General features: G+C 33.9%; 1 protein-coding gene across 1 annotated transcript in view; it reads left to right on the top strand.

The window, feature by feature from the left end:
* Window positions 1–22,500, top strand: part of ptprma (protein tyrosine phosphatase receptor type Ma) — a 207,633-nt gene that overhangs the window by 100,766 nt on the left and 84,367 nt on the right. Inside the window, exons 8-12 of the mRNA XM_042714848.1 lie at window positions 713–1,021; window positions 2,478–2,587; window positions 8,680–8,881; window positions 8,958–9,060; window positions 21,708–21,981. Of these exons, the coding sequence (XP_042570782.1) occupies window positions 713–1,021; window positions 2,478–2,587; window positions 8,680–8,881; window positions 8,958–9,060; window positions 21,708–21,981 (998 nt within the window). The remainder of the gene's footprint in view (window positions 1–712; window positions 1,022–2,477; window positions 2,588–8,679; window positions 8,882–8,957; window positions 9,061–21,707; window positions 21,982–22,500) is intronic.

Raw genomic sequence — 22,500 nt, 5'->3', positions numbered from 1 at the left:
AAAATATCTTAATGCTCTTAAAAATAGTTTTATTTTACTAAATGTATTTTTTCCTTTCTTTCTGATCTCACGCACAGCCCTCAAAAACATCAATATTTAATTATAAATATTATCAATATTATACTAATATAAATTAATAATTATAATTATAATAATAATAAGAATATATATTTATTGTTACCTGTAATGTTCAATTAAATAATAAATAAAATATAAAAAATTTAACATTTTATTTCAGCTAGTTTCCGAGGCAACATTTCTCATTTTAGACATAAAAATCAACAAAATCACTAAAACTTTATCTAAAATTAAATTGAAAACAGAAAATATAAAAATTACCCAAATTTTAACCAAAACTATAATAGCAATGATACTAATGATATTCTAAATTAAATACTCATTGTTTTTTTACTATAGCCTATATATATTTACATTAAATACAGTTGATTAAATATGTTTTTGTCTTTGATATCAGAGCTTTTAATGTTTTTACAATGCAGCCGTTTCTCCAGTTGTTCAGATCCAATGCACAGGCTTTGAAGATTCATAATTGTGGACAATATTTTTAGTTTTTAAAACTGGTCATATTTAAATTTGGTCATATTTGTCTGACACAAAAACAATGGAGATCTCATTAAGAAAGACATGACTGATAAAACGTTGTTTTTCTTGCATTTGAAAGCTTTTTGCATGCCGTTCTCCTGTGTTTCAGATCCCATGCAAGGCCCTCAGCGGCTGCAGGTCGTGGACATCAAGTCCAGGCAGCTGATGGTGCGCTGGGAGCCGTTCGGATACAACGTGACGCGCTGCTACAGCTACAATCTGACGGTGCAGTACCGCTACACGGCCAACGGCAAAGAGGAGATGCGCGAGGAGACGTGCTACGATACTCTGAGCGGCGCGCCGCAGCACACCATCCGCAGCCTGCCGCCGTACACCAACGTCAGCATCCGCCTGCTGCTGCGCAACCGCGAGGGAGTCAAAGAGAGCGACGAGCTCGGATTGATGAGGTATGTAGACGGTATGTAGAGTCCACTCACAGTTTTAGTAAACTCTTCATTAACAAAACTGAATTTAAACTGTATTTTATATGATTTGGCGGCAGCATCAGACATAACAAAAAATACTCTAAAAAAGCAAAAACATTCATTTTAATGTAATATTAAGAGTCTGTATGAAGAACATTGACATTTGATTTAGCTGTAGTATCATATATGATTCAAGTTTCATTTCTAAATTGTCTTGGGAAAACAAAAACATTTATCTTTATGTTCCATTATGAGCCTGTATGATAAACATTGACATTTTCGATAAAACTTTTAATTTATTTATTTTTTATGATTTGCTGTGTCTTCAGACATGATTGCAAAAACATTTTATTTAAAAAAATATTATTATTATATTAATATTTAAAATATACATTTAAATTTATAATTTACAATGTTATATTATATTATTGGCTTTTTTTATGAATTGGCTGCAGCCTTAGACATAATTCAAGTTAAATTTATAAATTTCTTGCAAAAACTAAAAATGAATCTTACCAACAAAACAGTTATCTTAATTTAATCTGTATGATAAACATTGACACTTTTTTTTTTAAATAAAACATTTAGTTAAAAAAAATATTTTATAGACATTTTTTGGCTGTAGCATCATTTATGATTCAAGTTTTATTTAAACATTTTCGTATAAAAACTAAAAATTAATTTTAACAACAGAAAAATTTATGTTAACGTTATAGTATGAGTCTGTATGATAAACATTAACTTTTATATATATATATATAATTTTATTGGTATTTTTGTAATTTTCTTGCAGCCTCAGACATGATTCAAGACTTTCCTAACAACAAAAACTTTTATCTTAATGTCATATTTATTCTTTATGATAAACATTGACATTTTTATAAAATGTTTTATTAACATTTTATCGTTATTTTTATGATTCAACTGCAGCCTCAGACATACTATAATACATTCTACATTTTCTTACAAAAACAAAATATCTTATCAACAATAAAAAATATTAATATTAATGTTATATTTAAGAGTCTGTATGATAAAATTTACATTATTTTAAAACGTTTTTATTTATTTTTTTAAGTTATGTTTTATGATTGTGCTGCAGCTTCAGGCATAATTCTAGTTTAAATTATTAAATATTTTTGGTCTTTTGAATTTATTTTTAACAAAACCATGTGAAAACAGATTTTATCAGGAATAAGGTCATTGGTGTTGAACTTAATTCCATTTGCACTCATGAATGGCTTCAGTTCTGGTTCGTATCAGGTTTCAGAGTTAAGTTTGTGTTATTTTTATAAGATAATAGCGTCCATATAAACAGCATATTTCATGAGGAAACATTTGAAAACACAACAAGCCTGCTGTCAAGGCCGAAGCTCAAACCTCTGGAGATCTTCAGAGGTCAAGGAACAACAAATTTCCATATTCCTTCGACTGAGTTTTCTTTTCCAGTTCCCGGCGCCGTCCCGCAGGAGTCCATCCAAGGAAGCACGTACGAGGAGAAGATCGCCCTCCGATGGAGAGAACCGCTCCAGACGTACGGCATAATCAAACAGTACGAAGTGAGTCCCGATTCCTTCAAGCTTCAGCATTCATCTTCCACCGAACACCGCCGTATGTCATTCTCTACACTCGCTTAATTGACTAATAAATCTAAACGAATAACCTTTAGATCTGTAAGCAGCCGGCGCTTTAAACGCTGCTCAGGTCAGCAGTGACGAGAGATTTCATTACAAAAGAGCCGCTGCAACAATTACAGCCTCCTACAGGAACGAAACGAAACGAGATGAGACGGAATCATCTCATGCCCAGCCTTCAGAAATATCTTATAAGCTCTAGAGCTGGGTTTTGTCCAATTCGATTATCCTTCACAAGCTTGCGATTCGATTTCTGCTCAGTATCGATTGTTTTGGATATATATCAGGGACAGGACATGGCAAATTCTCTCAAGGAAAACTAATGCTGTAAAATATACCTGAGAGTACCTGAAACTTGCTGATTTGTATAGAAACTATTTAAAAATTAGAGCGTTAATAACGCAAATTCATTTTAACGGCACTAGTTTTATTCACAAGTGATTACTGCAGCACGCGTTTTCTGTGTAAGGGTTTCCTAGGGTTCTTAAAAAGACTGAAAAGGTCATATATTTAAGGGCATAAAAAAGTGTTATTTAATTGTAAGAAGGAATTATTTTTTGTTTTTATATGTATTTTTTAATTCTTAAGGTGGTGATTTTTTTGTTTAATTAATTATTTTTTAGTATTCTGCTGCTGTGTTTTTTTTTTTGTTGTTGGAGAAACTGCCATATTTCTGAATTAATTTTCATTTTCAATAAACCTGTCTGCTGTTTTTGTTCAGACCAATGCGAACATTCACCCATGTTTTTATGCATATTGTTTGATGAAAATGAGAATCAATTAAAATCGAGAAATACATTTTTTTTTTTTAATTAGATTTTTTTTTTGCTTTGCTATTGTTTTATGGTTATTTTTTTTTTGTAGTGTTTGTATATTATCTGGTTTTTCAAATGTTCTTGTTTTTGAAATGTCCTTCTTAATTGCAGTCGTCATGGGAACGTTACTTTCAAATGTTCTCTTAAATAACATTCATGTAACATTTTTTAAATGTTGCTACTTTTTTCAGAGAACATTTAAACGTAACGTTCCCATGACGACTGCAAATGGAATGTTCCCTTAACGTTTGCATAGCTGAGAAAAAATGTTTCTAAACCATTTCAAAAACAGAACGTTTTGAATATATTTGCACATACTGTTGTTATCTGGATTAGCTGCTCTCCATATTCACTTTATAGCTGTTCACTCTTACTGGAGGACGACTGTTTATCAGGAGGGAGAACTATCTGAGACAGTGTTCATACACACAGGTGAAGCCTGATCTGACGTGTGGAAGAGCAAACCGTCGCTCTTGTTTTCCCGTCGGAGGGGATTTTCATTGTTTCGGTGGCAGTAAAAGAGTCTGGGATTTGTAGGGCACTGGAAGAACAAACAGAAGCACATACCGCAGCGGTGGACTCACAGGAAGCTCACGCAGCAGGAATGTGGCAGGAGGAAACATGTTCCCTTCACAGGAAAAAAACACCGCATGAGATCAACACCCATTCAGGCTCCTGGTCTGATTGCAGTTTTATTCTATCAAAAAAGATATCTACCTAATTAGTCATCTGAATTGAATAACTTGCTCTTAAATTTGAAACGGCTTGTTGAATAACTAGGAAATGCATTGCATTATGGAAGTGAAATGGGTTCTGAACGCTAGTACGTCCATTATTGAAGGAATAGTTCAACCAAAAATTAAACTTTGCTGTTAATGTGCTCACTCTCAGTTGATCTGAGATCAGGATGAGTTTGTTTCTTCATCAGGTTTGTAGAAATGTAGCACTGCATCAGTGTCTCAGCAATGGATGTTCTGCAGTGAATGGGTGCCGTCAGAATGAGAGTCCAAACAGCTGATAAAAACATCACAATAATCCACAAGTAATCCACAGCACTCCAGTCCACCAATGAACATCTTGAGAAGACAAAAGATGAAACACATCCAGCATTAAGATGTTTTTAACTCAAATACATAGAGTCTATATTCCATAATAACACTTCCTCCAGTGAAAAAGTGCATCTCCTGTTGTCTCTCACATTCAAAATCCAGACTCATATTTGTTTTTAGAGCTGTTTAAAACGCTGCTTGATCTGTGCAGATTTCTCTCCTGATTCACACCAGAACACTTTTTCACTGGAGGAAGTGTTATTATGGATTAAAGACTCTATGTATTTGAGTTAAAATCGTCTTAATGCTGGATGTGTTTCATCTTTTGTCTTCTCCAGATGTTTACTGATGGACTGGAGTGCTGTGGATTACTTGTGGATTATTGTGATGTTTTTATCAGCTGTTTGGACTCTCATTCTGACGGCACCCATTCACTGCAGAGCATCCATTGCTGAGACAGTAAATAAACTCGCATCTACAAAATGCAAGGCCTTCAGAGACTCAGAGTGCGTTGCATTATGGAAGTGAAATGTGTCGCGAGCGCCGTCTCAGTCCGTCTATTATTGAAGCACACAGTGTATTTTGGCTGTTACATTGTGTGCTCATTTTGTGATGATTTCTGAAGCGTGTGACTCATTCTGCGGCTGGAAACTCGGAACAAAGCACCGCTCAAAAGACTCATTGTTGCAGAACTTCATTTGTGGAAATGCGACCAATTAAGCTGTCAGATTCACGTTATGAAATTACATTCTGTCATCGCGCTCGCCTTCAAGGAAGTGTCAGAGCTGCGATTGGTGCCGATTGCAAAGGGAAAAGGACCAAACAAAAGCTTTCTGGCTGATTAGAGTCACTCGATTTCCGGCAGGATCGCTCCTCCGTGGCATTTCGGGAAGCTGGTGTACGTTTGTGCCGGTACGGAGTGTTTCTGCGGGGTTGAGGTGATGTAGGTGCTGTCGTTTAGCTGCAGTGACGTGCAGAGCAATAATTGCACAGACAGCTAGTCGCCCCAGTGCATTCTGGGTTAAGTGCTTTGCTCAGAAACACAGTAATGATGGAGCAGCACTGTGATCATGATAAATGTCCTGTACTGGGGTCAGGACTCTATAACCTTTATGAATTGCATGCATGTGTGTTTTTATTTCGCTCCCGTCTCCTGTCAGGTTTCTGCATCAGTTGCTGTATTGTGGAGAACTGGTTTAAACGCAGAGGTTTTTGGTCATTTATATGACGTGGACCCCCACATATGATCATCCTCATGTGAATCAGTGTGACTTTAGTATCATTGAGGTGCTCTTCTAGTTTTTTTTTAATAGTTTGAATTAGCTTTCATTTTTTTTAAGAGTTTCCATTTTCATTTTAATTTTATTAAAGTTTTTGTAATTCTGTTATGTGTTTTTGTAATAAATAAATATTAATGTCTATTTAGGTTATATATATATATATATATATATATATATAATATATATATATATATATATATATATATCTATATATTATATATAATTTTTTTTTTTTTTTTTTTTTTTTTTTTTCAGTTTTAGTTTTAGTTATTTTTTTTTTTTTTTTTTTTTTTTTTTTTTTGTTTCTGTTTTTATTAGTTTTTATTTTTAGATTTTACATTTTCATTTTAAATCTTACTAAAATTTTAGTAACTTTATTAAGTGTTTTTGTCATTTTTATTAGATTTTTTTTTGTTTGTTTGTTATTTCAATAACACATTTTTCTATGGGTTTTAATTTTAGTTAACTGATAACCTTGAAGTGAGACAGCTGTATATTTTCATGGATAAAGATATAGATATATACTATACCCATTTATAAATATTTTGTTTTTATTAATTATTAATTATTTTAATATCATTTATATTGTTTATTTTTATTTATTTATTTTAATATATTTATTTATTTACTATGTTTATTAATTTAATTATTAGAATATTTATTTATTAATTTAATTATTTTAACATTTATTTATGTAATTATTTAGAGTAATAATTTTTATTTAGCATTTATTATTATTTTTTTATTTTTCCAATAAACTTTTCCCTGCACCCCAGTTTGAAAACACCTTGCTCGACCAATAGTGTGCATTTGGGGTGGAGCTATCTGTTTGCCCGACCAATGGTTTTTATTTCTCTTTTATTTTGCTTGTTGGTTGGTAATGCTATATTTTGGAATTTATTTTGCAATTCCATTTGGTACCGCACAGAAACGATACACTTTACATGTAAGCATGGTAAATATGTTAAACAAAACACCTATTAGTAGACAAAATACTGCATGAACAAATGCATCCATGTCTTTTACAGGCGCAGCTTCCATGCATTTACTGATTTGAGCTTTTAGAGAGAGAATAAACTGTAAGTTTAATAAATGCAGTGTATTTCAGCAGCTCGTCCAGAATAAAGATCAGCCTGTAATTCCTGTGCTTTTGTTGCTGAATTGTTTGTGTATTATTTATCAGCATTATTCCCTGGGATTGATTGGTTTGGTATTCCTTCATTGAGCCGTCTATCCATCTACCGTCCTAGACTGACAGCAACGAACCACTTGGTATTTCACAGCTGATGAGTCCCATCGCCGCTCGCTTTGTGGCCTTAGATTGGACTCAGAATGGAGTGGCATTAGCCACACCGCCCATTAGCAGATGAATGATTTATTCAAATCAAGGCTCAGCTACTTTTCATTAAGTTATATTAGAAGTGTCTCTCATCTCGCCTCCCGCTCGACCGCAGAGAGCAGGAGAGAATCAGAGAGAACAAAAGTGAGTCTCCTCCATCATCATAAAAGATCATACGCAGAAACGCTTCCTCGTTACTTCACAGCCGCTATTGTAATTGCTCTGAATCTTGTGTTATTGCGTTCTGAAGCTCAAGACAAACACTTTATTTCTTTAAAGCAGGGATTCACAAATGGTTTTGTCAGCCTAAGACATGAAATATTTACTTGAAGCCTGCATGAGAATTAAATTAAATAATTTCATGAAACATTCACATGTTCCCAGTCTTCTGATATCCGTTAATGGTCACATGACATGCAAGTAAATAGATCAAATATATATATTTTTAGTAAGGGTTTTATTTTGACTTTGCAGCTAGACTTTAAAGTCGACTCAAACCTCTTTTTATTGGAATTAAATGTATTATTTTGGCCACATTACATTCACACTTGTGTTTTAGGAGCCCAATCAAGCTGAACAACAATAATAATAATGAATAACTTATTATTTTAACTAATTACAATAATGAAAACCGAAATATATTCCTATTGTAAATTACAATTGTGATATAAAATAAAATGAAATAAAATATATTATTATATTATTTTAATTTTATTTTATATTAGTTTTTATTTTATTTTAGGTAATTATTTTTTAATTATCATTATTGCTTTAACACTTAGACAAATGAAGACAGAAATGTATCACTGTTGTAAATTCGTGTAAATTTGTACTGTAATTTTACTATAAATTATATTAATATATTATTGTAATATAAATAAATTATCTTGCTATATTATTTTATATTAAGTTACATTATTATTATTTTATTGTAACTATTGTTTTAACTCTAACTAATTGTTTTAATATATTACTGTTGTAAATAACAATTGTACTGTAAAATGTAATGTAAAAAATTTTAATTATATTATTTTTATTTTTATTTTTTCTATAATTTTACACTACAAGTTACAATACTAATATTTATGTAAATTATTATTTTTAATTATTATTGTTTTTACTTTTATAGAAATGAAGATGGAAATATAATATAATCAATTTGTAGTGTAAAATAAAATTATTAATTTAATTGTATTTAATTTTACAATACAATATATAGTAATATATTGTATTGTTAAATTTAATTAAATTAATTTTATTTTAAATACAATTAAATTATATTATTTTTTTTGTTTTCAATTAAATTTAGAATTTTAAATATTTATGTATTTATTTTTTGAATTTTAATGATTAAGTTCTGTGCACAGTTTTTTTTTTTTTTTTTTTTTTTTTTTTTTGTAAATGTTTTTTTAACTTTGAGTTCTTTTTGATTTTATGTTAAATATTCACAATAATGCGCAGTGGGACTTTGGACCAATGAGATGGCACTGTGGGCGGGGCTTCCTCCTGTGATGTGCTGTTTTTGTGTCTGCAGATCTTCTATAAGGCCGTCAGCTCCTTCGACCCCGAGTTCAATCTGTCCAATCAGAGCGGGACGATTCTGAAGTTCAGCAACGAGACGTCGCACATCTTCACGGGTCTGTATCCTGGATCCACGTACTCCTTCACCATCAGAGCCAGTACGGTCAAAGGATACGGGCCGCCCGAACTCGCACAGTTCACAACCAAGATCTCACGTAAGAGCCGCGCCAGCCGTGTGTGTGTGTGTGTGTGTGTTTGACGTACTCATATGTCACCTGTCCATCATAACAGCGCCGCGTATGCCGGGATATGAGCAGGAGGGGCGGCTGAGTTGGATTGGAATGACGGTGAGGTTTCTGCTTTATGCTGAAAGGGGCCGCGGAGCACCGGTCAGGTGCGTCTTCATTCACATCAAACCCTCGCATCAGCATCAGTACCACACACACAAGCTGTTGTAGAACTAGAGCTGTTAGGTTTATATGAACAGCTCCAATAGCAAGTTCAAAATAATAATCATTTTTAAAAGTAATCATAATCCAAACAGGCTGTGTTATCTATCTATCTATCTATCTATCTATCTATCTATCTATCTATCTGTCTGTCTGTCTGTCTGTCTGTCTGTCTGTCTATCTGTCTGTCTGTGTCTATCTATCTATCTATCTATCTATCTATCTATCTATCTATCTATCTATCTATCTATCTATCTATCTATCTGTCTGTCTGTCTGTCTGTCTGTCTGTCTGTCTGTCTGTCTGTCTGTCTGTCTGTCTGTCTATCTATCTTTCTTTATTGTGAAGTGTTTGTAAATATAGTACATATTAAGTGAATATAATTAAATATTATATATTTTTTATTTTACAATGTAGTTGTGTTGCAACAGTAAAATTTCTGTCTTAATAATAACAACATATGACAACAAATGTAATATTAATGCTAATGTCTATTATTATAATTTTTACATTGTTAAAATACTTATTGTATTTATTCTTTATTTTACAGTGCAGATGTATTCAGCGTTATTTTAATTATTTTAAGTCATCATTTATGTACTATTTATTTTGAATGAGATTTTATCCATTTTTATATTTTCCCTTTAATTCAAGTCAAACTTTTAATTTTGTTGTGTGTTTTTGTAATCTTTATAAGTTTTAATTTTTAGTTTTAATTTATTTTGTTTGTTATATTAGCACTTCAACTGAAATAAGTTGACTTTTTTATATTTTATTTCAGATAATGTTTATTTTATTTTAAGTAATAATTTTTTTCTTTTTTCTTTTGTAAATTAACAAGTATAATTAATATTATTAATAATAATATTAAATATGATCACAATGTATAATAATAATATCAAGTATAAATATTATTAATAGAGATGCACGATACTGAATTTCTCCACAGATACCGATAACCGATTATTCAGAATGATGCTGATACCGTTAGTCTGATATTCTCAAGGAAAGAAAAAACTCTCCTATAACTAATGATGTAAACTATACTGGGAACCCTCTCATTTGGTACATTACTGTTATATTAAAGGTTAATATAAAGGTAATTTTTAAAATCTGTTAATGCGTTTTTATTGCGTTAATTTTGACAGCCCTAGATTCAACACGATTTATTTTATTTATTTTATTGTATGAGTTGTATTATTTGATGTTTTGGCATGTTTTTTTTTAATTGATTTTAAATGACAAAACCTGATATAATCCATAGTGAAAAAAAATTGCTTTAATCAGCCGATACCGATTATCGGCCGATACATCGGTGCATCTCTAATTATTATTATTATGTAATCCCCCTCAAAGCTAAAAGAAGTCCTTTGACTGTGTTCAAAAGTAACTGAACTGAGACGCTGTTCGGTTTGGACTCTGTTAAAGTCGTGTCAGTGTTTTGTATTTGTGTGTTTGCTCCAGCGCGATGCTCTTCTTGTCTGTTGAAGATAAGAGCAAAGCCGATGTCTCATGCTGAAAACATTGTTTCGTTCACTCAGTAAGATGCATTGATTGATTGTTTGTTTATTTATGTTTCCTTTTTTTTGTGTTTTCTATCATTCCTCTCATGGCCGAGTGATTCTCAGCAGCACTTCATGTGTGTTTACGCTCGTGATGATAATTTCTGCAGCTTCTTCATTATTCAGCAGATCGTTTGGTCGAGGGTCATGTGTAATGCAACCTGTGCGGCACAGAAAGTGAGGATAAAAGCCTTTGCCGAGTGAATGCATGTAAATGTGAGTGTTATTGAAAACACTCGTATGAGACGTTACACACAGATGATGTGATATCAGATCACCCCATGACCTGCACTTATTACAGCGCTCAAACAGGCCTGAAAGTGTTTTCGGCGGACCAGCGTGAAGCTGCAGATGGAATTGTCCGTCGTCTGCTGTGACTCTGCTCCTGCGGCGCTTAAAAGCCTCCATTAAGAGTCAGAGAAACGTGGAAGCAGAAGTCGAGACGGCAGCGGGATGTCATTTCCAGAGTTCTGCCGACTTTTTAGCAAGTTCAGAAAAGCTGCCTAACAGGGAATGTTCTCACAACTTTCATTTACATTTTTTAAAAGTTATATACATGTTAGGACAACACGTACTTACAACCTAATTAATATTTGATAAACGTTCTCATAACTGAGAAAAGGTTCATAGAACAGCATTCTCAGATTGTCCTTATGATGTTATTTGCACTTCTAAGAATCGTTTCTTTCTTCTTATTTTTTAACACAAACTGAAAAATTTGCATTTTTATTTCTTACAGTATAAAAAATAAAGATTCAAATAACATTATGTTTTGGATGAAAATTAAGTTATTTTAAAATTTTTTTTTTTTTTTTTTTAAAGATTCAAGAAAAATTGTGTTTTGGATGAAAATTAAGTTATTTAAAAATAAAAAAATATATAAAAATACCAGGACTAACCCCCAAGCAAAAAACATTGTGTTTTGGATGAAAATAAAGGTATTTAAAAATAAAAAATATATAAAAATAGATTATTAAAAAATTGTATTTTTTTGTGTTATTTTTGTTTTTTTTACATAAAAAAATATATAAAAATAAAGATTCAAAAAACATTGTTTTGGATGATAATTAAGTTATTTAAACATAAAAAAAATATATGAAAATAAAGATTCAAGAAAAATTGTGTTTTGGATGAAAATTAAGTTATTTAAAAATAAAAAATAAAGATTCAAATAACATGTTTTGGATAAAAATTAAGTAAGTTCAAAATAAAAACTATATTTATGAATATTAAATATATATTTGTTTTGGATGTTAATTGAAAAGTTGTTTTTTGATATGAAAATATTTAGTTATTAAAGATTCAAAAAACATTGTGTTTTAGAAGAAAATTAAGTCAGTTAAAAATAATACTAAATATAAAAATAAAGATTCATAAAGATTCAAATGATGTTGTGTTTATTTTATTTCAGCTAGCTGCCAAAGCAACATTTCTCACTTTCATTTGGTTTCACTTGTATGTACTAAACTAAAGCTAAAACGTAAATAAAAATAAAATAAAAAACAACAAAATTAAAAAAAAATTGCATGTAAAATATATAAATAAAAACAAATTCAAATGAAAATATCAATATCAATAAAAACAACCAATGATAATAAAATAACACTGGGTCAGCTGTTCAGTTCTTATGTGGATGTTTCCGTCCTTGATGTCTTGAGTCTGGACTGTTCTGAGGAACACAGATGTTATTTTTTTTCATTGATTTCTTTGGTCATGAATGATGGGATGATGGAAGCATGAATAAAGCACACGGCCATCTTTGCACCTTTGGCTATGCGGTGAAATATTCAGACGGCATTCTTGTCCGAAGCCGTTTTAATGGAGATGGACAGTCAGGTGACAAAAGATGCTGTTTGAACCGTCTCACGAAACGCTTTTACTTTCAGAGCGTCTTCATGCATGATTCACAGGTGAAGAAACACGCCGCTCACCGGCAGATTCATCGTCAGTACAGCTGGCAGGTCTCGTTGATTACGGTGTGAGGGTGATATCGCGTGATATCGCACTGTTAGAAGGGCGTTTGGCTTTGTTTGGCGTTTGGCCCTGTGTTTGAATAACACTATCATTAATAAGCTGTCAGACGCTCATTTACACACTCGTACCGTCAGCGATGGATTCAAACACTCTAAATCTAGAAATAAACCAATATCCAAAAACCTACACCTATCTCAGCTAGTTGCCAAAGCAACATCTCTCACTTTCATTTAGTTTCACTTGATATACTAAAGTAAGTAAAACTAAAACTGAGGTAAAAATTTATAAAAATGATATAGAAATCTATATTTAAGAAATTCATTCAAAATAATAAAATAACACTGAACCAAAATTATTATGCTAATATGGTTATTTTTGCTAGAATCCCAATTACTGTAATTGCTATAAAATTTATTAGTATTATTTTTTAAATTATTATTACTATTTTATTACTTTTATTTTTATTAAATTGAACTAATTTGTATTTTTACTTATGCATTATTTTTATTTAAAAATTTACATTTTACCCCAAATTCTCATTATTGTAATGCAATTTTCATATATTTTTAATCTTAATTTTTTTTGTGTTATTTAAATTGACAATGTGTGTGACTTTATGCTTGCAACTATTTTTCAATGAGTATTTATATTTATTGTGTTTGTGTTTTCATATATTTTTATTACTGAAATAAAAATAAACAAATATTTATTATTTATTAAAATTATGTGTGTGATACTTTTCCAAAGAGTGCTCAGTGTTCCCGTCCTCCAGCACAGTGTGATTTTTTTTATTGGGTGACTTTATGCTCTCATTGGTTTTGAAGGTGGTTGATGTGTGTCCGGTGTGTCCAGGGGGTTGTGAATGTTTATGTTGAAGGTGGAGATGATGTGACTGAGACGGTGTTAAGTGTTTTGAAGGCTTGGGGTGTGTTGGTCTATTTTGTCAGATTTTTGATAGCTGGTTTTTTGAGAAGGTGTTTTTTTTTTTGGTTGGTGTGAAACGTGAAACACGAACAATGTGAGGGTTAAACAGCACTTCCAAACAGCAGATGTTTCATCCTCATTCATGAATAATGATTCGATTGGCTTTGAAGAGAACGCTCACCACTACCAGCAGGAGGGGACTGGAAAAACACTCGTCGCTAATCAATTGATTACTGAGAGAACGATTGTGTGCTTTCCTCAGCTATTCAGGACAGACAAGATGTGTGTGTGTGTGTATATATATATATATTATTCTGTAAATTAAAATAAAATTCCCATTACTGTTAATAAAACAATTACAATTAATTTTATTTTTTATTTTACAATTTATTTATATTTACTTTTTTTTTTTTATTTTTATTATTTTATTATTTAAAGTATATTTTTTTTTTAGTTTAGTTTTTTTTTTTTTGTTTTTTTATTTTTTATTTTTTTGTTTTATTTTGATGTATTGTTTGACTTTATATTTTTAAAAAATTAAAAGACATTACATTTTACCCTAAATTCTTATTACTGTAATGCAAAAAATATACATTTAATTAATATATATATATATATAATATATATATATATATATATTAATTAAATGTATATTTTTTTGCATATATATATTGTCAGTAATTATATAGAAAATGTGTAAATATATGCTTATGAGAAATTTTCAATGTGTACTAAAACAATTTTGCATTTTACCCTAATTTCTCTTTATTTTTATTTATTTTTTATTTTAATTTTAGTAGAGAAATATGTAATTTTATGCTCATGGCAAAGTGATATATATATTATTATTATTTATTATCTATAATCAATATTTTTAATTATTATTTTTTATATATAATTTTTTATTGTATTTATTTTTATTTAAGTTATCGAGTGTGTGTGTGGGTGCTTGATTCTTGTTCTCAGTGAGTGTGTTTGTTTGTGTTTGTTATATTGTTTTTTTTTTTGTTAGTGTTTTGTCAGAGATTGGTCTGGTTTGCCTTTTTTTCTGATTTTCTGTATGTGTGGTGTAAATGTTGTGAGGCGGATGTGAGGTTGATACGGGATTTAACAGCCTTGAGTACGAGTGCAGATTAGGACTGACGGAAGTGAAAGCGAGCCTCCGCGAGCGCGTGTTGGCCGTGTTCTCTCGCTCTTCACAGCAGATGAGATGTGTTCTGATGTCTGGCAGGACACACTCATCTGCCACAATGCGCTCGTAAGGGGATCAGGGCTAGCGTTCGTCAGTTTCGCCGTGTTTCGCTACTGTTTGCGTCTCCCACGCAGGAAGCCGCAGCCGTTTGTGCAGTCTTGATGTAAAACGCTCCCGCGGCTCTCTGTGCGTCTCAGACAAGTGTAATGTGAGAGCAGCCGCCCCTGCGGTTCTGCGGATCGTTCTCGCTCTCGTCCCGCGGGGCGGCGTGTATCTGCCTCGGCTCTTTTCTCTGTTTTTCCACTGCTATTGTTTCTTCAGGACAGGTTTGGTCAGGAGTCTCTGTGTGTCTCTGAGCATCGCTGATGATGACAGAAAGCAGCTTTTATTACTGCGTGGATCACATGCTAAGAAACCTCGGTCCTCTTTTGATTTCCCCGGTTCCTCTTAAAGAACAGCAGAAGAAGCACTCGTACTGGTTTATGACAGAGAGGGTTTTTTATCATTGTGTGTGTCGTTTTATGATTTTTTATTAGTTTCTGATTTTTTTTTGATTTTTTGTTAATAGCTGATGTATTTTATCTTTATAAATTTATTTATTTATTTATTTTTTTGGGTGAAGCTCAACTTCAGATTTTATTTCACACCAGAAAGAAAGAAAATTAGGCCTAGTTTTAGAATTAGTATTTTATATATATATATATTAATATAAAATATTATTTTTATAAATTAAAATTCTCTTTACTGTAATGCATTCTTTATTTAATTTAATTTAATTGAATAGTTTATTAAAAATTTTTTTTTTTTTAATTATTTTATTAAATCTTATTTAATTAAAAATTTTGGTTGTTTATTATTTTTTTTTTTTTTTTTATTTTTTTAATTAAAAAAAACATATTTTACCCCAAATTCTCATAACTTTAATGAAAAAAAAATTAAAATGTGTGTGACCTTTATTTTTCAAAAAAATTAAAATGTGTGTGACTTTATGCTCACAGCATTTTTACAGTGAGTGCTTAATTTTTGTATTAAATGTATTTAAAAAAGTCTAATTTTACCCTAAATTCTCATTACTGTATATACTGTGTATGTGTGTGTGTGTGTGTGTGTGTGTGTATAATTTTATTATATGAAAATAAAGTGAAATAAATTGAAATTTTTCCGACTTTATGTGCACCAGTTTTCTAATGAATACTTTGACCACAGTATTTTACAAAATGAGAATCACTTTTTTTTTTTATTTAATGGCCTGGACAGGTTTGGTTGGGGTTTGGTTTTGTTTGTTAGTTTTTTCTAGAATCCTCCCTTTCCTGTGTCGCACTCTTGGACTGTAAATTTGCCTGAATCCGGATCTATGGCTTTGTGTTTTCTGTTCCTCCAGAATCCAGCGCTGCTCCTCAGCAGGTGTAAATCTGGCAGGTTTATGAGAGAGGGAATAAATCAGAGATGCTTTTAAATCTGCTGAACACACGAAGCTGATCAATACGTCCAGCGCTCGGCCTTAAGTTCACATATATCACACTTACACTGAAGCATGAATCATCTGATCATCTGATCATGCTCTCTCACTGATGATCTGACGGTGTTATGATCATTGTGTTTCAGTGATGTTTTGTCGTCTGTATTTGTCCTTGGCTGCAGTGATCTCTCTCTCTCTCTCTGTTGTTATTGATGCAGGTTTTATCATCTGATCATGCTCTCTCACTGATGATCTGAGGGTGTGATCACATAGCACTCCGCCAGCTTCCGGTTGCCATGGCTGCAGCTTCCTCCACGTTAATTAAAGGACTGGTTTCTAAGGTCGCTGGTCATTGGCTGATGATTGAGTGGATGTTGGGAGGATGTGACCTGAATGTATGAAAACAGCCACTTACAGTAACTTTTTTTTACAGTCAATTATTACATGATCTGACTTATGAAAAAAAATTCGTACTAGTCATATATGCTATATAGATATTTAGTATATTATCCTATATAGATATGATATGATCAGATATATAGATATATATATATAGATATATATATATATATATATATCTATTAATATATATATGATATATATATACTATATATATATATATATAAAGGCAGGGTCCGAAAGTCCACACTGAAATCACTAAAATTGGTGAAGTTCATTTATTCATATTTATTTATTTATATTTATTAATTTCAATTAAAGCTGAAAAACGGTTTTAGAATTTTGAAAAGTTAGGAAAAATATACCACATGACTAAAAATCACCAAAACCTAACATTTATTTATTTATGAGCTACTCCTAAATATAACGTAAAGAGCTGCTTTGCAACGATTTGTATTTGTATTAATTAATTTAAATTTTATGATTTTTAAAAGTTAGGAATTAAGTAGATTTGTGTTTGTATTAGTTAATTTAAGTTTTTTGTTTTATTTTTTTAATATTTATGTTGTTGTTTTTGCAATAGAAGAAATTACATTTAAAATTTTATTTATGTATAAAAATGCTAAATAGACACATTCTACGGCTGATATCAGACTTTTGCAACCCTCTATGAATTCAAATGGTTGCACATGTTAGTAGTATGTATGCATAATATTCATATTCATAATTGAATGACAGTATGTGTTAATGACTTCTTAACGAAAGACACACACATACACTGAGTGCTAAGAATGAATCCGCAGGAGGTGTTTGTGTTTGTGAAGAATGAAGCGTTGTCCTGATGTGCTTCATACAGCTGTGTGTGTGGCTGGGTTTTCTTCAGCGGCTGGTGCTGAAGTGTGTGTGTGTGTGTGTGTGTGTCTTTGGTTCAGCTGAAGGTCTGTAGATCACAGCGGTCAGTGTCATACCGGGAAAGTAATGGCTGGCCTTTAAGTCTGCAGTAAATCTTCAGAAAAGCCTTGTTCTGCTCTTTAGCAGCTGAGTTATTCTGTGCTGACGCTGCAGATTTGTTATTTTTTGTTGTCGGTACCGGATTGTTGTTATTTGTTCTTCTCAGCACCGGCTCGTCATTAAACATCCCATCACTCGCCTCTCTGTCTGTAATTAATATTTGATGCTGTCTGATCCAAATAGTGTTTGTAATTGTGTAGTAACACGCATTAAAGTTGAAAACATATTTACATTTTAAGATAGATAGAAATGAGAAAACAGGTTTATTTAGTTTTTTGCTGAATGTAGGAGTTTGACTTTCTTCCGGTGGAGGATCTGCTGGCTTTCACAAGGTTTACAGCTGAACATCATGTAGGCGATTAGCGAATGACTAAAGGATTCCCCAACAAAAGTTACTGATTCTATTAACCTTTGTGAAATAATTCATCCGTGTCTGATTAACCTAAAGCCCTCTTAATTCAATTATCAATCAGTCTGGGGTAATGTTCAGCTAATTGCACCGATCACACGTTTTAATTGTGGTTTCAGTTGAAAGAGTCGAGCTGCAGTTTTGACTTCACTGCTGCCGTAAAGTAAAGAGCAAACAAATACAAAACACTGCTTATATGCAGACGGTTTGATAAAACACAAAAGATGAATGGATGGATGTATGGGTGGATGGATGAAATATAATGGATGGATGTGTGGAAGGATGGATGAAATATAATGGATGGATGTGTGGGTGGATGGATGGATGGATGGATGAAATATAATGGATGGATGGATGTGTGGATGGATGGATGGATGGATGTGTGGAAGGATGGATGAAATATAATGGATGGATGTGTGGGTGGGTGGATGGATGGATGGATGGATGGATGGATGAAATATAATGGATGGATGTGTGGGTGGATGGATGGATGGATGGATGTGTGGGTGGATGGATGTGTGGATGGATGGATGGATGAAATATAATGGATGGATGTGTAGGTGGATGGATGGATGTGTGTGTGGATGGATGGATGTGTGGGTGGGTGGATGGATGGATGTGTGGGTGGGTGGATGGATGGATGGATGGATGGATGGATGAAATATAATGAATGGATGTGTGGGTGGGTGGATGGATGTGTGGATGGATGTGTGGGTGGATGGATGTGTGGATGTGTGGAAGGATGGATGGATGAAATATAATGGATGGATGTGTAGGTGGATGGATGGATGTGTGTGTGGATGGATGGATGTGTGGGTGGATGGATAGATGGATGTGCGGATGGATGGATGGATGAAATGGATGGATGTGTCGATGGATGGATGGATGTGTGGATGGATGGATGGATGGATGGATGTGTGGATGGATGGATGTGTGGGTGGATGGATGGATGGATGTGCGGAAGGATGGATGGATGGATGAAATATAATGGATGGATGTGTGTGTGGATGGATGGATGGATGTGCGGAAGGATGGATGGATGGATGAAATATAATGGATGGATGTGTGGGTGGATGGATGGATGGATGTGTGGATGGATGGATGTGCGGAAGGATGGATGGATGGATGAAATATAATGGATGGATGTGTGGGTGTGGATGGATGGATGGATGTGGCGGATGGATGGAAGTTGTGATGGATGGATGGATGGATGGATGTGTGTGTGTGTGGGTGGATGGATGGATGGATGTGCGGAACGGTGGATGGATGGATGAAATAGTTGGATGGAGAACGGTGTGTGTGATGGATTGGATGGATGTGCGGAATGGATGGATGGAGGATGGATGAAATATATAACGAAATGGATGTGTGGGTGGATGGATGGATGGATGTGTGGATGGATGGATGGATGGATGGATGAGCGGAAGGATGGATGGATGGATGAAATATAATGGATGGGGTGAACAGGACAGGTGGTGGATGGAGGGATGGATGTTGCGGGCCGGATGGATGGATGAAATATAATGGATGGATGTGTGGGTGGATGGATGGATGGATGTGTGGATGGATGAATGGATGTGTGGGTGGATGGATGTGTGGATGGATGGATGGATGGATGGAAGGATGGATGTGTGGTTGGATGTGTGGGTGGATGGATGGATGGATGGATGGATGGATGTGTGGATGGATGTGTGGGTGGATGGATGTGTGGATGGATGGATGTGTGGGTGGATGTGTGGATGGATGTGTGGATGGATGTGTGGATGGATGTGTGGATGTGCAATTGTGGTGGTGGATGTGTGGATGGATGTGTGGATGGATGTGTGGATGGATGTGTGGATGGATGTGTGGGTGGATGTGTGGATGGATGGATGTGTGGATGGATGGATGGATGAATGGATGTGTGGGTGGATGTGTGGATGGATGTGTGGATGTGTGGGTGGATGTATGAATGGATGTGTGGATGGATGGATGTGTGGATGGATGGATGTGTGGATGGATGGATGGATGGATGGATGGATGTGTAGGTGGATGTATGAATGGATGTGTGGATGGATGGATGTGTGGATGGATGGATGTGTGGATGGATGGATGGATGGATGGATGTGTGGATGGATGGATGGATGGATGTGTGGGTGGATGGATGGATGGATGTAGTCTGTTGACTGTAGCACACAGGAAGCTGAAGTGTTTAGTGATCTCGGAGCGTCTGTGGTCATCAGCAGCAGTGAGAGAGCGGCTCGTTTGTGTTTCTCCATCAGCTGGATGTGCAGGAAGTGCAGGAGGAAGTCCGACTGTAATAACGCGACCCGCCGGCCGGCAGCTTGTGATTTCACCTTCATTTGATTTGTCTCAGCGTGTCTCAGACGCCCATATCCTCACTAAGACTCCTTCATCCACCTGGAGAAATGGAGAAAAAGCTTCCCATCCGTCTTTTGGTATTCCATTATTTCTCCTCCATATCCAGCGTGCCGAGACCCGACTCTCATTCGCTGCTGTTTGGCTCTTTTTCTCTGGGCTCTAGCAGAAATTCAGCCCTGTGTGTCAAAGTTCAGTGTTTTAATATCGGAGAATAGCGAGGCTGGTTTTATTTCATACTGTTTAAATCCCCTGCAGATGGATCTGGCCGCTCAGTGCTATAAATTAGACGGCTCTCTCGCGAGCCTCGGGCCGCTGGCTTTAGCCAGTTAATTAAATGTGTTCAGAGGAAGACTCTTGGCTCACATCACAGCGCCGGTGCCGCTCCAGCGGATTATCCCGGCTAAACACTGTCCTGTTGAAGCAAACATGGATTCAGTGTGTTTTCCAGGAACCGCAGCTGATTCTCCAGCGTTACGCGCTCATATGTTCCTGCTGAAGCCGTTTGGCTGCTGTGTGTTTGTGATTTAACAGTCAGATGTTGGTTAAGACGCCAGATTCTACTGGAAGCTCATCAATCTTGCTCATAACACAGGTGTCTTGTCGGAACGCCATCATTTACATTTTTAATTTTAAAATACATTTACACATTTTATACATTTACGTTTTTATTTTTATATATATTTTTATAGTCTATTTGTATTCATTTACATTTTAGATATTTTATATTACATATTCTATATAATGTTATTTTTGATTTTTATTATTTGTAGATTTTTTTTATTTTAATAAATATATTTATTATATTTTTATATTTATATTTTTATCACATTTTACATATTGTTATTTTATGTATTTATTTTATGTATGTATTTATTTTTTATTTAACAAATATATATACAGTAGTTCTTTTCTTGATTGACTGCTACCAAGAAGCATAATAAATTATATATAAAATATATGAATATATAAATATTTATTTATTACTACATTTAGTTATTTATTAATTTGTCTGGTTGGTTATATATGTATTTTTTTAGTTGGTTGGATAGTTTTATTTATTTCGATTTAAGCTAGAAAACAGTTTTAGAATTTTGAAAAATTAGGAATATTATACAACATCACTAAATTGACTAAAACCTTTAATTTATGTATTTATTTTGTTTTATTTGACAAGTATATCTTGTATATTTGCAGTTCCTCCTCAGAATTCCTCCGACATCTCACATGTTGTTTCTCGTGTGTGTCTGTGTGTGTGTGTGTGTGTGTGTGTGTATGTGTGTATGTGTGTGTGTCTCCTGCAGTGTGTATCAGGTGGTGGTTGAAGAGGAGCGTCCGCGTCGTTCCCGGAGAGCCGCTGAGATCCTGCGCTGTTACCCGATTCCCATCCACTTCCAGAACGCGTCCGTGCTCAACTCACAGTACTACTTCACCGCAGAGTTCCCAGCCGCTCGCATCCAGACGCCGCTGCCCTTCACCGTCGGAGACAACCGCACCTACGACGGCTACTGGAACCTTCCTCTGCTGCCACACAAGAGCTACAGCGTCTACTATCAGGCCGTCAGCACGGCCAACGGGGTGAGACACACTGACACACAGCACACACTCAGATCGACTGTGTGATCGTGCTTCTTGATCTCTCAGTAAGAACACACACGAGGATCTGAGGAATCACTCCCCTCTGGATCTCAGACCAACGCTCAACTTTAGTACTCGTCCCACATGTATATCAGTGTTCTGTCTGACTGTAATTGTCTGTGAAGGAGAGAAACAGTCGTTATATGAGAGAAACTCAAGCAGGTAATTAGCAGCCAGTGAGCTGAGAATAATTTAAACACTGCCCTTTACAATTAAACCAGACTCCATTTTTTATTATTTATTGCGACGCACCCTTAAAGTGGAACTTTTTCACACTCTGATGCACTTAAGAGTCCTGCAATTAAAATAACAGCATATTTATATTTTTTATATCATTTATTTTATATATAAATAAACTATATATGGTATGTGTGTGTGTGTGTGTGTATATATATATATAAAACCTGTGATAAAAATATCAACACATTTTTTATTTTATGCTTTTACATTTATTTATGT

The sequence above is a fragment of the Cyprinus carpio genome, chromosome A24 (genome assembly GCF_018340385.1).
Source record: "Cyprinus carpio isolate SPL01 chromosome A24, ASM1834038v1, whole genome shotgun sequence".
NCBI lineage: Eukaryota > Metazoa > Chordata > Actinopteri > Cypriniformes > Cyprinidae > Cyprinus > Cyprinus carpio.
This window is presented reverse-complemented; position numbering and strand designations above follow the sequence as displayed.